The 12,048-nt window shown below is 36.6% G+C and overlaps 1 protein-coding gene across 7 annotated transcripts in view; it reads left to right on the forward strand.

The window, feature by feature from the left end:
* mctp1a (multiple C2 domains, transmembrane 1a) overlaps nt 1–12,048 on the forward strand; it is an 890,372-nt gene that overhangs the window by 508,440 nt on the left and 369,884 nt on the right. For all 7 annotated transcript variants that reach the window (XM_051929433.1, XM_051929436.1, XM_051929434.1 and 4 more), the window contains one exon: nt 7,819–7,912. In XM_051929433.1, coding sequence (XP_051785393.1) covers nt 7,819–7,912 — 94 coding nt within the window. The remainder of the gene's footprint in view (nt 1–7,818; nt 7,913–12,048) is intronic.

Genomic DNA, 12,048 nt, shown 5'->3' on the forward strand with positions numbered 1-12,048 from the left:
CCAGCAGAAAAGAAATGTAACCCGCTATACACTACATTTTCTCCCTATAATCCTATAAGGTATAAAACATACTTTTTTCAGTTTTTGCTTTTGTGTACATTAATTTGGAACTTCTATTTAATACCTCACATTTATAGCAATAGCTGGGATTTACTATGCTAATTCCTTTCACAATTTTGAAAATTTGACCTGTGTCACATAACTAGTGTAACTAGTATAACATGTAACTACTGAGGAGGAAAACAATATGTACAAAGTTGAATTCACAGTAAAACTCTGTGTTTTGCTTTGCATAAAAATGTGTGAAAAGAAAGATGTTTAGTTCTTGTCAGGAAACATTTTCCTGCATTAATTCTACATGTGTCTGCCTGTCATTTATTATTTATCTGTTAATAAAAAAATATCTGTCTAATTTCCTGTCGTGTAGAAATTTTATTCAGCTGTTAAACATATGTTGTGATTGTTTTGGTAGTATGCTATCCACTTTGCCTATTATGATGAGAGTTTTGATAGTCACAGTCCTAAAGATATGTCAGACACAGAAGTGAAACCTGGAGCGCCATGGTGCTTTGGGTTTGCATATCACCTCCCTCATCTACAGGAATCAAGGAACTAGCAAAGGACGATTGCTAGGTAATAAGAAGGGATTTTCTATGTAGTTAGTTTTCCTGTGAAAAAAAAAAAACACAGTAATGTGCACAATTGGGCATTTTGGTATGTCTTTGTGGGGAAAATATGTAGTGTGGCATGTTTTTAACAAATGCGCTACACTCCTCCAAGAACAAGTGGCACACATAGAACTTATTTTACTGTTATGTTAAAGACTATTTTCATTATGCAGCGGTTGAAAAAAAGGACAGGTAAACATGGAAGCATGGACAAGGCTTTACAGAGCAATATTCCATGTCTTCCATCTGAAAAAAAAAATTACAACACCCAAAAACTATTTTAATAAGTTTTGCACTTGCAAAATCAACTGCATAATGAATTTTAGGAATTTATGGAAATCAAAATAAAACATGAGACATTTTTAACGGGTTATATAGCTTAAGAATAATTTCCCTTGGCTTATACTCTACACATTATTCTATATAACCTAACATTCAATTTGCCTTTTTAATGGCTCCTATACACTGTGTGATTTATATACTGTAGTGATTAGTCCACTGTGACTCCTTGGACTTTCTCATAAATTAAACTTTCAAATTTCAGACCTCCCATTGTGTATTCAAGTTAAACGTTTTTATTTACTATGTATAAAATCTTTTATTTACATTAAAATTCATCTGTCACAAATCTGCCCAAGCCTGTATTCTGTCCAAGTCTGTTTCTATTGATTGGGTTGATACTTCATTATTTGCCATTCTATCTGGTCTAGTATTATCTGCAAAATTAAGCAGTGTTTTTTTTTATCCAGTTTGCTTATATACAGTATAGTAAAAACAGCAATGGGCCTAGCACTGATCCCTGAGGAGCACCACTTTTAACATCAAGACCACTTTTAACATTACTGAAAACTATCAGCATTATGTGGCAACAAGCAACAATAAAATGGAAATGCCAGGCTCCAGAGAGGCATATTACTTTTACTGTTTCGCTTACATTGCCAGGAATTTTGACATTCTAAACTATGGAATCTCCAATAATGAGCACTAAAGTAAGACATGATATAAGTTTTTCATCTCATGTAATTAATCAAAAAGGTTGATGGTACCTATCACTTTCAATGCATGAAAAAGACACACGTAACCATTTGGGCTGGCTTGTATAAATTTTTCACAAGGTGGTAAAATGTTTTTTCACATAAATAAAGTAGCTCACAATGCCAAGCTGGGACCTCCAGATCTCTACTTTAAATATTTTGAACCCATAATCTCAATAGGACTGTATAACCTACAGTATTTTTGTCATTTTTTCTTGAGTAATTCTAACATTATCAATCCCGCTTAAACCAGTACAGGGTTGAAGAAGGCTGAGGCCTACAAAAGGCAACACTAGGCAGAAGGTAGAAAGCAGCCTTGGATAGCGGGGCAACCCATTGCAGAATCACTCACATCTATCTATCCATTATCCAACCCGCTATATCCTAACTACAGGGTCACGGGGGTCTGCTGGAGCCAATCCCAGCCAACACAGGGCACAAGGCAGGAAACAAACCCCGGGCAGGGCGCCAGCCCACCGCAGATCACTCACATACATCAGGCCAATTTTAAATAGTCAGTTAGCCAAACCTACACATCCTTTGGGATCTGGGATGAAAATCTACACCGATATTCAGGGAAAGTGCAAACTGCACTCAAACAATGACCAGACACGAGATGCTGGATCCATGAGGCAGCAATGCTAAAAACTCCACCAAGCTCTTAAGTACCTATCTTTAAATTAAATCAGACATATCCCAAAGTACCAATTAGGGGTGTATTTAAGAAAATAAAAATATTCCTGAGCTGATTCACAGTGACTAGGTACAACACAAATTTCAATATGAATCCTGTTTGTCTAATAATGCAAAGTATATGGCATATGCTGGTGGCCCCTGAATTCCCTATAATAATTTAGCTTACCATTTACTTCCAGATATCTGCTTTATGTAGAAAAAATAAACGTATGTAGTCTATGACAGTAGAACAAATTCATGCAAAATGCCCAGAGACCACCAAGGCTCACACCACAAACCACAGAAGCTCCCCAGATATATTGCTTTGCTTTTAGTTATGCACTTGCCACTGTGGGGTACGATCAGTACTACTTGTACATGGTGATTTTCATTTATGTCTGGTTCTGCTTTTGTTGTCGCTATTACTATTGAACCAACACATTTTCCAACTTCTGTGCCTCACATAAAAAGAAGGATCTTCTTAGAGTTTGCAAGCAAAAGTGGAAATAATAGGGCAAGTTTTCAAACTGAATGAGTGTACTATATCTGAAATAGACAAGGATGTTAGTAACATTCACAGTACTTGGATGCATTGTATGTCTCTTTCTGCCGAGGTAACATAACAGATTAGAAATCCACCTATGGAAAAATATGTACTTACTACATACAGTACAGAGCAGCAGAAGAAAACGAGACTGAGTAATCTAGGACTCCACATTTAAAAGTCCGAAACTAGTTGAACATATTAAAAGTCCTAAGTACAGTATAAGAAATAAAACATTTCATTTGCATGAAATTTGCAAGTTAAATGTTATATGTGTTCTCATTTTCTAATCTAAAATATGCTTGTAAAAGTGAAGTCAGGATGTCCTAGTTATGCAGTCAGACAGTTTCAAGTACATTTTTCTCTAACAGGAGGTATTCATCTTACTGTTTTATGCTGACCGGAGCTCTTATCTCTTCTTCAAAGAAGCATCCCATAATACAAGTATGATCCTGCCACCAGCCTACTTTACAGTGGGTACTTTATTCCGTGTGTTATGAGCTGTGTTGGCTTTATGCAAATATATCTTTGTAAGTTAAAGCTAAAACTTTACACCTCGTCAGACCACAAGACATTTTCTCACATAGTTTGAGACATTAATTATGTATTATTGCAAAATGTATATAGGCTTTGATGCTCTGTTTTGTGAAAACTGGCTACCATCTTGCTGTTCTACCTCACAGCTCATATTTGTGAAGAATGCTCTCAGAATGTGCATATTGCAGTAAATTCCTGCATCTCCTTTAAGTTTCCCATTGCCCACTTGGTATCCTCATTTTCTTCTTGCCCAAAAAATATTCAGTAATGGCTGGTGTGACATTCTCTAGTAAATTGTACTCTCAGCTTACTTACAAGGTAAATAAATAATACACAATATATTTCTTTGTGTGGCCCCCAACAGTTTTGCTTGAAGTTTGAACCTTGGTAATGTCTCCGAACATGACAACTTTATCCTTTTTAGCAACCATTTTGTGATCGATTAAATGCATTTGTTTGTAGTGTAAGTAAAGTTTTGCCTTGGTTCAGTCTACAAAGAAAAACCCTTCTGATGGACCCCAAGCTACTGAGAAGTGCAATTTTTTCAATAGAGGACGATTCCTTAAAGGTTGATTGCTTAAAGGCTTATTACCATCTTTAGTAGGAAACCTTTAATTGAAAACTCATAATTGTAAGAGAAGGATCAACAACCTGTCCATCCACTAATCCATCTATCATCAAACTCGCTTAATCCAGTTGAAAACCTCTGATGTCAAATCCTATTACAGCATGATCGTACACAAGGCAGGAATAAGTAATGGGTAGGACACAAGCCTATCATCAGGCACGGCCATTCATGAACCAACAGCAGGGTAGGAAATCGTTTAGGGACAATTTATGCCTCCATTAACTGAAAATCCAGGAGCATTTTATAAGCAAATAGGGGCATTTTACAAAACATAATACCCTGGCATCTACTTTACTGGCATTATTAGGAAACAATTAAGGGAGCAAACTCAGCAGATAATGGTGAATTAAAATTAAAACGGCAAGAGAAAGTTAACAGCATAAAGCAATGCCCAAATATAAATATTTCTAAACTTCTTATAAATTTTAAATAATGTACCACTGTTCTTTTCTAAAAGCAGAATAAGTGAAAGTGTCTATTTAATTAAAACATGAGATTAATTAGATTGAAAATGACTGATTATGAAAATCGTTGGAACAAAACCTTCAGCCGCAGGGACCCCCCTGGACTGAATTCAGAAACTGTGGCCTTAAGACGTGTGACATCCTGCTGTCTTCTCTTCTTTTGTTTCCAAGCAGGCTTTGTCTACCAGGTTTGTGAGCTCTGTATGGGAACAGGAAAGGAAAATGCCAGACATTGTAACACCACTCCAATTCCCTACTAGGCTCCTGTACCCACCTTGGCATTTTGTTTACCACTGGGAAAATATGTCCGAAACCTTATTATGTCTGACAGAAACATGTAAACACCAAAACATCATCATAAATACAGTAAAATCAGTTTCAGTTTGTCCTAAAATTAACTTACAGCTTATCGTTTACACGCCATTGTGTTTTTGGATGAAGGCTCCACCCCCTCATGAATATTGATGAGTTACCTTACAGTAGCAAAACATTCAGAAATATTCTTAGCAGCATAATGCTATTTAATCCAGTAGATGGCAGCAGAATACTGTCCTGAGCATTATTCAGGCTTAACACAGTAAAGAGGTTCATTACTTGTCATTTTCTCAAGTCTGACACAGACTTAACCGTAATTACATGGAATTCTGAGCCCGAGTTATGCCCATGGTTAACGCCAAAGAGGTTAATATGGTCCCCTTAAGACACTGATAATACCCGCATGTTTGACATCTCTTTAGATATTGTTGTGACCAATAAGCACTTACTGGAAGTGAGGCTTTATAAGTCTCTGCCTTTTAATATCTTTGTATAGCTGTTTTTTTTTTTCCAGACCCTATATGTTGTAAATCAATGCATGACTCATATCTAGTATTAATAAGTGTGTATCAGTTGCTCAGCTAGTTTGAAGCTAGATTGTTTTAAAGGATGATTTTGAAGATCTTTCAAATCTTTTACTTTGCTTCTCAGTATTTTAGGTTTCTAGCCTAGTTGTAAGCTTGCTGTTCACCCTCATGAATAACCTGCCACCTTCAATATTTTTCTTCACCATTTATAACAGGGTTGGGGTAGGAACTGAGAATTGGAGAAGGTTCCCAGTATTTTATTAATTTGTTTAAAATCCAGTTATTTGACCTCTCATATATATACTGAAATAAATACTTTTAAACATTTTAGTATGTAACTCCTGTGATTTTCAAAGCTTTCCCCTTTATATATAATAGCATGAATTACAAAATTTAAAATACAAATTAATAACACTCTTTTAGAATAGTTTCCAGTATAATTCAAACAGTTTCCACAACACCCCACAAATGCTGACAATTTCTTTCTCTTAGTCAATCACTGATGATATTTCTTTTTCTATTATAATTTTATTTCTTTTGTCACCTTTACATAAGTGATACCTAGATTTTTCTTTCATTTTCCTCATTCAGTCCTCAATCTTTGACCTAGATCTTCAGCTCCCACTCTATCACCTCTTCATGGATGATTAACCATCATCTTAAACTGAACATCTTTACTTATTTTTCTGCCTCTCAATCGACAGCTCCTTTTTTCTCAGTATTTTTTTGTAGACAGAATCACTCTCAAGGATGTTGGCTTCACCTAAAAGGACACCTACACTCAGCACTCCTCCTTGTTGACTTCTCAGTGCTCACAGTACTTATGTGACTGAAGATCTTCTTCAGACTTTTGTTGTATCCAAGCTGAGTCAGTTCAACCCTCATTTTAAAAAGCAAAGCACATCCTCAATCCAATCTTTCTGTCTTATCCAGAAGTTTACTGTCCAAATGATGTATTGTCTCTCATATCACTTCTCTATCTCTCTCTCTCTCTCTCTCTTCTCCTTGCTGCTAGTATCCAGATAAAAATTGTTGCCCTGCCTGACCAACATCTCTGTGTAGATCTGCTCTTCTCACTGCCTGTTCTCTAATTATGTTTCTTCACAAAGCCTCCTTCCTGTTTCCTTTGCCTTCTCTATCCAGGTCCATTAAAAATGATTTCCAGCTCTCAGTTCTTGTTGTTGTGATACAAGTCTCTCATTTCATTGTTCATTGTTAGCAACTTTTTGTAGTCCACTGAGTTTCAGGTGCTTCTTGAAAACTCACCTCTTCCCATAATACCTAGGGACAATTTAAGTTTTTTTCCCACTCTATTAAGGAACAGGAAAACCCCACAAATTTAAAACACATTGTGTGTTTCCTGATTTTTGTTTTGTTATTAGGTTTGGATTTCTGGTTTGATATTTGCTTGTTTTACTATTTTAAGCTAAATGGCAATTCTTCTGGTTTTGCTATTTAAATCTGTATTTTGGATTTGTAGATCTTTTGTTTGTTTTTGGGAAGTAATGATTTTTCTCAAGTTAATCTTTCTTTTTTCCTTAGACTGGTTAATAATTATTTGTCCATTTTTAAATATGTTTACTCAAAGTTTCTTTTTGTATAAATTAGTTACTACAAGGTGTCTTTCTGTGGTTTCCATATTCCATGTTTTTTTAGATTAGTTTGGTTATTCTTTAGTTTAGTTAATGATTTCACTAATAAAATTATTTAACTGAATATTATTAGTTGCTTTTGTTTAGGATTTTTGGCTTTCCCATTCAGGGAAAAACAATTTGGTGTATCATAAATGTTTTTAAAATGCCTTGTGTAAAGGTTTCCGCCTAATTAATTAAATACATGGCTCCTCTTAAAATGCAATTTTTTCCCATTAATTTTAACAAAACAGCTCATGTGAGTATATGTATTCACCATTGTCAGTAAACATTAATGCAAATTAAATGCAATTTAAATTTTGTTACTAAAGTAAAAACTGCACCTTGTGTGTGTTTTATGTAACACAGCATGACAAAGGGGCTTTTTAAACAATCTTGTAAAAGTCAGTGTAATGTAATGTCTTCCGAGTTTTCCATTTATAGTTTTAAGATTAGAATATTATATTCACTAATAATGGCACCACTGAGTGACGACATTTTGCGTGTTGATTAGTTTATGCAAGTAAGAATTAGACAAATGTGATTATAATGGCACCATAAACATATTATGTAAATCAATTATACCAGGTGATCCAACGTAAAAGATTAGATTTCTATGTTATAAGCAACACCTTTTCCTATTAACGACAGCATTAACCTTAAAATATAACAAGAATTAAACAACTTGGATTTAGAAAATATTAATGCAGTTCTGTGAGATTCTCAAAGCTGTGACAGAAAATTGCTCAGTCATTGTATATCTTTACTGAGAATTTGCTTTTTTTTTCATTCTAGAGCTTCAGGAAGTCTTTTCACAATCTTAAGGATGTGGGAGTAATCCAGGTGAAAATAATCCGTGCTGAAGGTTTAATGGTGGCTGATGTCACAGGTATGCCAATCTATGCTAGGCCTCCCCATCTTCAAGTTGATCTAACAGTATCATATTAATAATTTCTCTTTTCTCTAACTGATTGATGCTATTGGAAGAGAGGTCTTACAAATATGATTTGAATATGAATATGATTTGAAATGGCTGAGGGGCCCGACCTTGGGACAGTAGGGGCAGGAGGTTCTGTATGGGAGCAGCTTCCACCAAAATGCTTTCTCCTCCCTCTTCTTCCACTACTATCTTTTGTTCGATTACTCAGAGAGTCATTCATTCTCGGAATGAAGTGATGTTTGACATTTCATGTAGCACCATTCTAGGCTTTCTTTGAATAGTGTTTCCCAGTTAGTGATGTTGGTCTGACTTTTGTAAGGTAGGCCTTGAGGGTGTCTTTCAATAACTTCTTCTGGCTAATCTATGTTTTCGGACCTTAGCTCAGCTGGGATCAGAGGACTTGCTTAAGGAAATGGGAAGCTCAGGTGGTGTTATGAACTAGAGTTCTAAAGTACACAAAGTCCCAAAAATACTGGAAGTGGGAATGCATTGTCAAAACCTGACTAGCCACACAAAGGACAATGAAGAATCTTTATAAATAAAAAGGTTTATTTTAAAAAAGATGATCTGTAACAAGAAGCCCAGAAGAGTAGAAAAGCACAGAATACAAAATGGATAATCCCAATAGTAAACACAGTCCCAAGCAGTACTCAAAATATAGAGCAAAAGGGGTCAAAAATCCAGTAACTCACAATAAGCACAGTAATCACATGAAACACTCACTAATGTCACCACATTCACAATGAACTGCAAGAGACTGTGAGTCTTCCTCAGCCTTTATAGGGCTGGCAGCAGTCCCTTGACAATGATGGGCAGGTGACCCCGCCTCTTAAGGACCACCCAGAAAACTCATGGCACTTAGTAAAAGAGACATAATGAAACTAAAGAATCAACAATATTAACATAAAAAAGAGATCAAAATAGACATACAGTATAAGACACATTTGAACCCCAGGCAGAGGAGGAACATTGGCTAAAATACAGTATAACAGGTGTATAAACCTGTTACAAAGAGACTTTAACATTACAGCCCTTGAAGTTCACAGACTTGAGTAGTCATTTGAACTAGGGAGTAATCATTTAGTTGAACTGGCTAGGAAGCTTGGGAAAGCAAAACTCAAGTTTATATTTCTGTGTCCTGTGAGACGTCATCTGTTACATTTAGAGCTTAAAAAACACAACTCAATCCATGATTTCCAAATTTCACCCTGGAGACAAATAAAGTTCTGTCTGTTTATCTATGAACTGTCCTGTCTTATATGATGTCAATGAATGGCAGATGTGTGATTTAAATCACAGGGCAGGCTCATAGTTAGACTTAGAGAGGGGAAGTAAATTTGCTGATGTTGTAAACAGGAGTCTAAAACACAGAAAAGGGATATAAGACCTAAATGGCAGACATGCACAGTTATGACTTTAACCCAGGCTCCAGCCCAAACTATTACTGGCTGGATTTTGGCCTAGCAGGTCCAGAAATGGGAGTTCAAAGCACTTCAAACAGTTCCAAAATATATTAAAAAAACACCCCTCAAAACAAGGGATTACCATAAAACCCCTGGCTTGAATAGACAAATGAAAGCAGGGTATCTTTGTAAATGAAGAGTTTACTAATAAAATTAGGAAACTGTAACAGAATGCTCCAAACAGCAGGATTTGCCTAAAAAGTCAATCCAAGGCAAGAAAGTCCAGATACATAAACTGAAGAAGAGAAACCCTGAGATAGAAGCAAAATAATAACAAAAAACAATAAATCAGAATGAAGCAGCATTACTTATAATAAAGTCCTTGCAACACTCAATGTCAACCTGAGGTAAGCTGTCTTATCCACCAAACATAAAGGTGGAAGGTGGTCCTGCTTCTTGGGATTCCACCCACAGAACACATGGCACAAATGTAAACTTACAGTACATAGTACATAATTACTATCCATCCATCCATCCATTTTCCAACCCGCTGAATCCGAACACAGGGTCACGGGGACATAAATACTAAGTAATGAATATACATAACAGAAATTCCATGAAAAACATACAAAATAATAATTGAAATGTAACACAAACAATAATAAAACAGAACAAAACACATACATCCAGGCTATAACATAACAGTTGACATTTGAAGTTAATTAACATATCAGGGCAAAACCAAAACTAGCAGAGAGCTACACAGAAGACAAAAGAGGATGCAGTATATTTTAAGCGATATGAATGTGCATCACATAAAGTACAGATACAGACACATTTATTTAGGAACATATGGTTGGTTTTCATGTACTGTATTTGTAGGGTTATTCCATAGCCAGGTTTTATGAAAAGCTTTCAGTAGTTTATGATGAGATATTTGTGTTGTAGATGGAGGATATGGTCAGGACTGGAATAGGAGGCAGATTTACAAGATTCAGATCAAGGTTGTTTGCTAGTGTGTCCATTAAATACCAACTTGTTTTGTCATGATTGTACAGTTGCCTATCATTATTAGAGGCTGTCAAACTTAGTACAGTAGTTAAAAGTTTGCTGGTAGGGACACAAGTAGGGAACACAGGTGAAAAAGAAGGAAGGATTGCATACTGGGAAGAGAAATGCTTCTTTTTTTCCCCAAGACATTAGAGGACAGTTGATCTAATTCTGTACAGGAGGCACTGGCCAAGGTTCCAGAGCTAAATGCTTTTAAAACATAGGTTAAAATGAAGGAATATTTAACCCACATGCCTATAGGCGGCAGCATTGAGTGCCATTATGTTATAAAGTCTGTGGCACCATGGTACACATGATAGTGGGCAGACTACCCTTCTCAATAGAACAACAAGTACTCCTTCTAGGCAGATGAGGCTCACAACTTGTGTTAGAAAGGTCAAGGGCGTTTCTAAGGTTTTGTTTATTGCTTTTATTTCACTTTTATCTCCAAATACCCTGTAGCCTATGGTTTACTATTATTATTTTTATTTACCCACTTTAGAATTGTTTTGGATTCAGGGGTGGCTCAAGAATGCCCCCAGTATTCAAGTTGTATAGTAACTTGGTGTGCAAATAAAACAAAGGTGTTCAGACATTGATAATGTATCTGCAGCAGCAACATGTAAATGCTTGAGTTCTTTTTCTGGACATTTTTGGGGCATTCATTGCCCAAGATTCAGACAGCGACATAACAGATTTTATGTGCAAGGTCAATCACAGTTCAGCTGTGTGAATAATAATAGCTTAATGTCACCTGGGAATGTGTTGCAGGTGTCTGAAAATGAGTGCACCGAGAGGATTCATTTGATTCTCCGCTTCAAATCTCTCCCTGTCAAATGCTATTGGGGGTTTGTGGGGGTCAGAACTGTGCGTGTGTGTGTTGCTCAGAATGTTTCTTTTTGATGTGTCTGTACAGTCTTTGAAGATGTTGTGTTGCTTCGGCAGTAATTCAGAGTTTGCCGGCTGACAGGGGACTTCTTTGTGCTCGACAGGCTGATTAGCACTTAATGCACTGAACAAAAACAAGGCAATAAGGTGGATGATTCCCAGTCAAGATGAAAGAAAAATAAAATGAGCAAAACCATGTGCTTGGTCACCATATCAGTTCATGGATGCTCACATGACAATAATGTCCCACACCACTGCAATGTTAACATTTAAAACAACTTTACTAAATTGGGAATCACATTCATAAAGGGGGATTAGGACAGTTAACCCTCAACACTGTACTTTGCAGAGCTGAACCTATGCAGTGTAAAGGAGGAATCTGTGGAGAACAGCATTGGAATCTCAGTGAGAGGATGCCGGGCAAGAGTAAAGCCATAAGATGCCCTGGTGGCTTTAGCAGACCACCATAAAGAAGCGCTATACCCTAACTGTGCAGACATTAAGGAGCTGATCACCCCAGGGTACAGATTACTGTGGGAGTTGATAGAAACTCAGCATGGGGTTGGCTTGGTCCCTTAAGTAAGGTTTGGCTGCATATCTGCAGGTACACATGGGACTGCTAGATGGAGCTCTGGCCTAATGCCTTATGCATTCTCTGAGACCCTCCTGAGCCTTGACATAGTATCGGAGTCTGCCCTGGATGGATTGATAGAAGGGGATTTGGATTTCAAAGGCCCTTCCAGT

The sequence above is a fragment of the Erpetoichthys calabaricus genome, chromosome 7, assembly GCF_900747795.2.
Source record: "Erpetoichthys calabaricus chromosome 7, fErpCal1.3, whole genome shotgun sequence".
NCBI classification, from domain to species: Eukaryota; Metazoa; Chordata; class Cladistia; order Polypteriformes; family Polypteridae; genus Erpetoichthys; species Erpetoichthys calabaricus.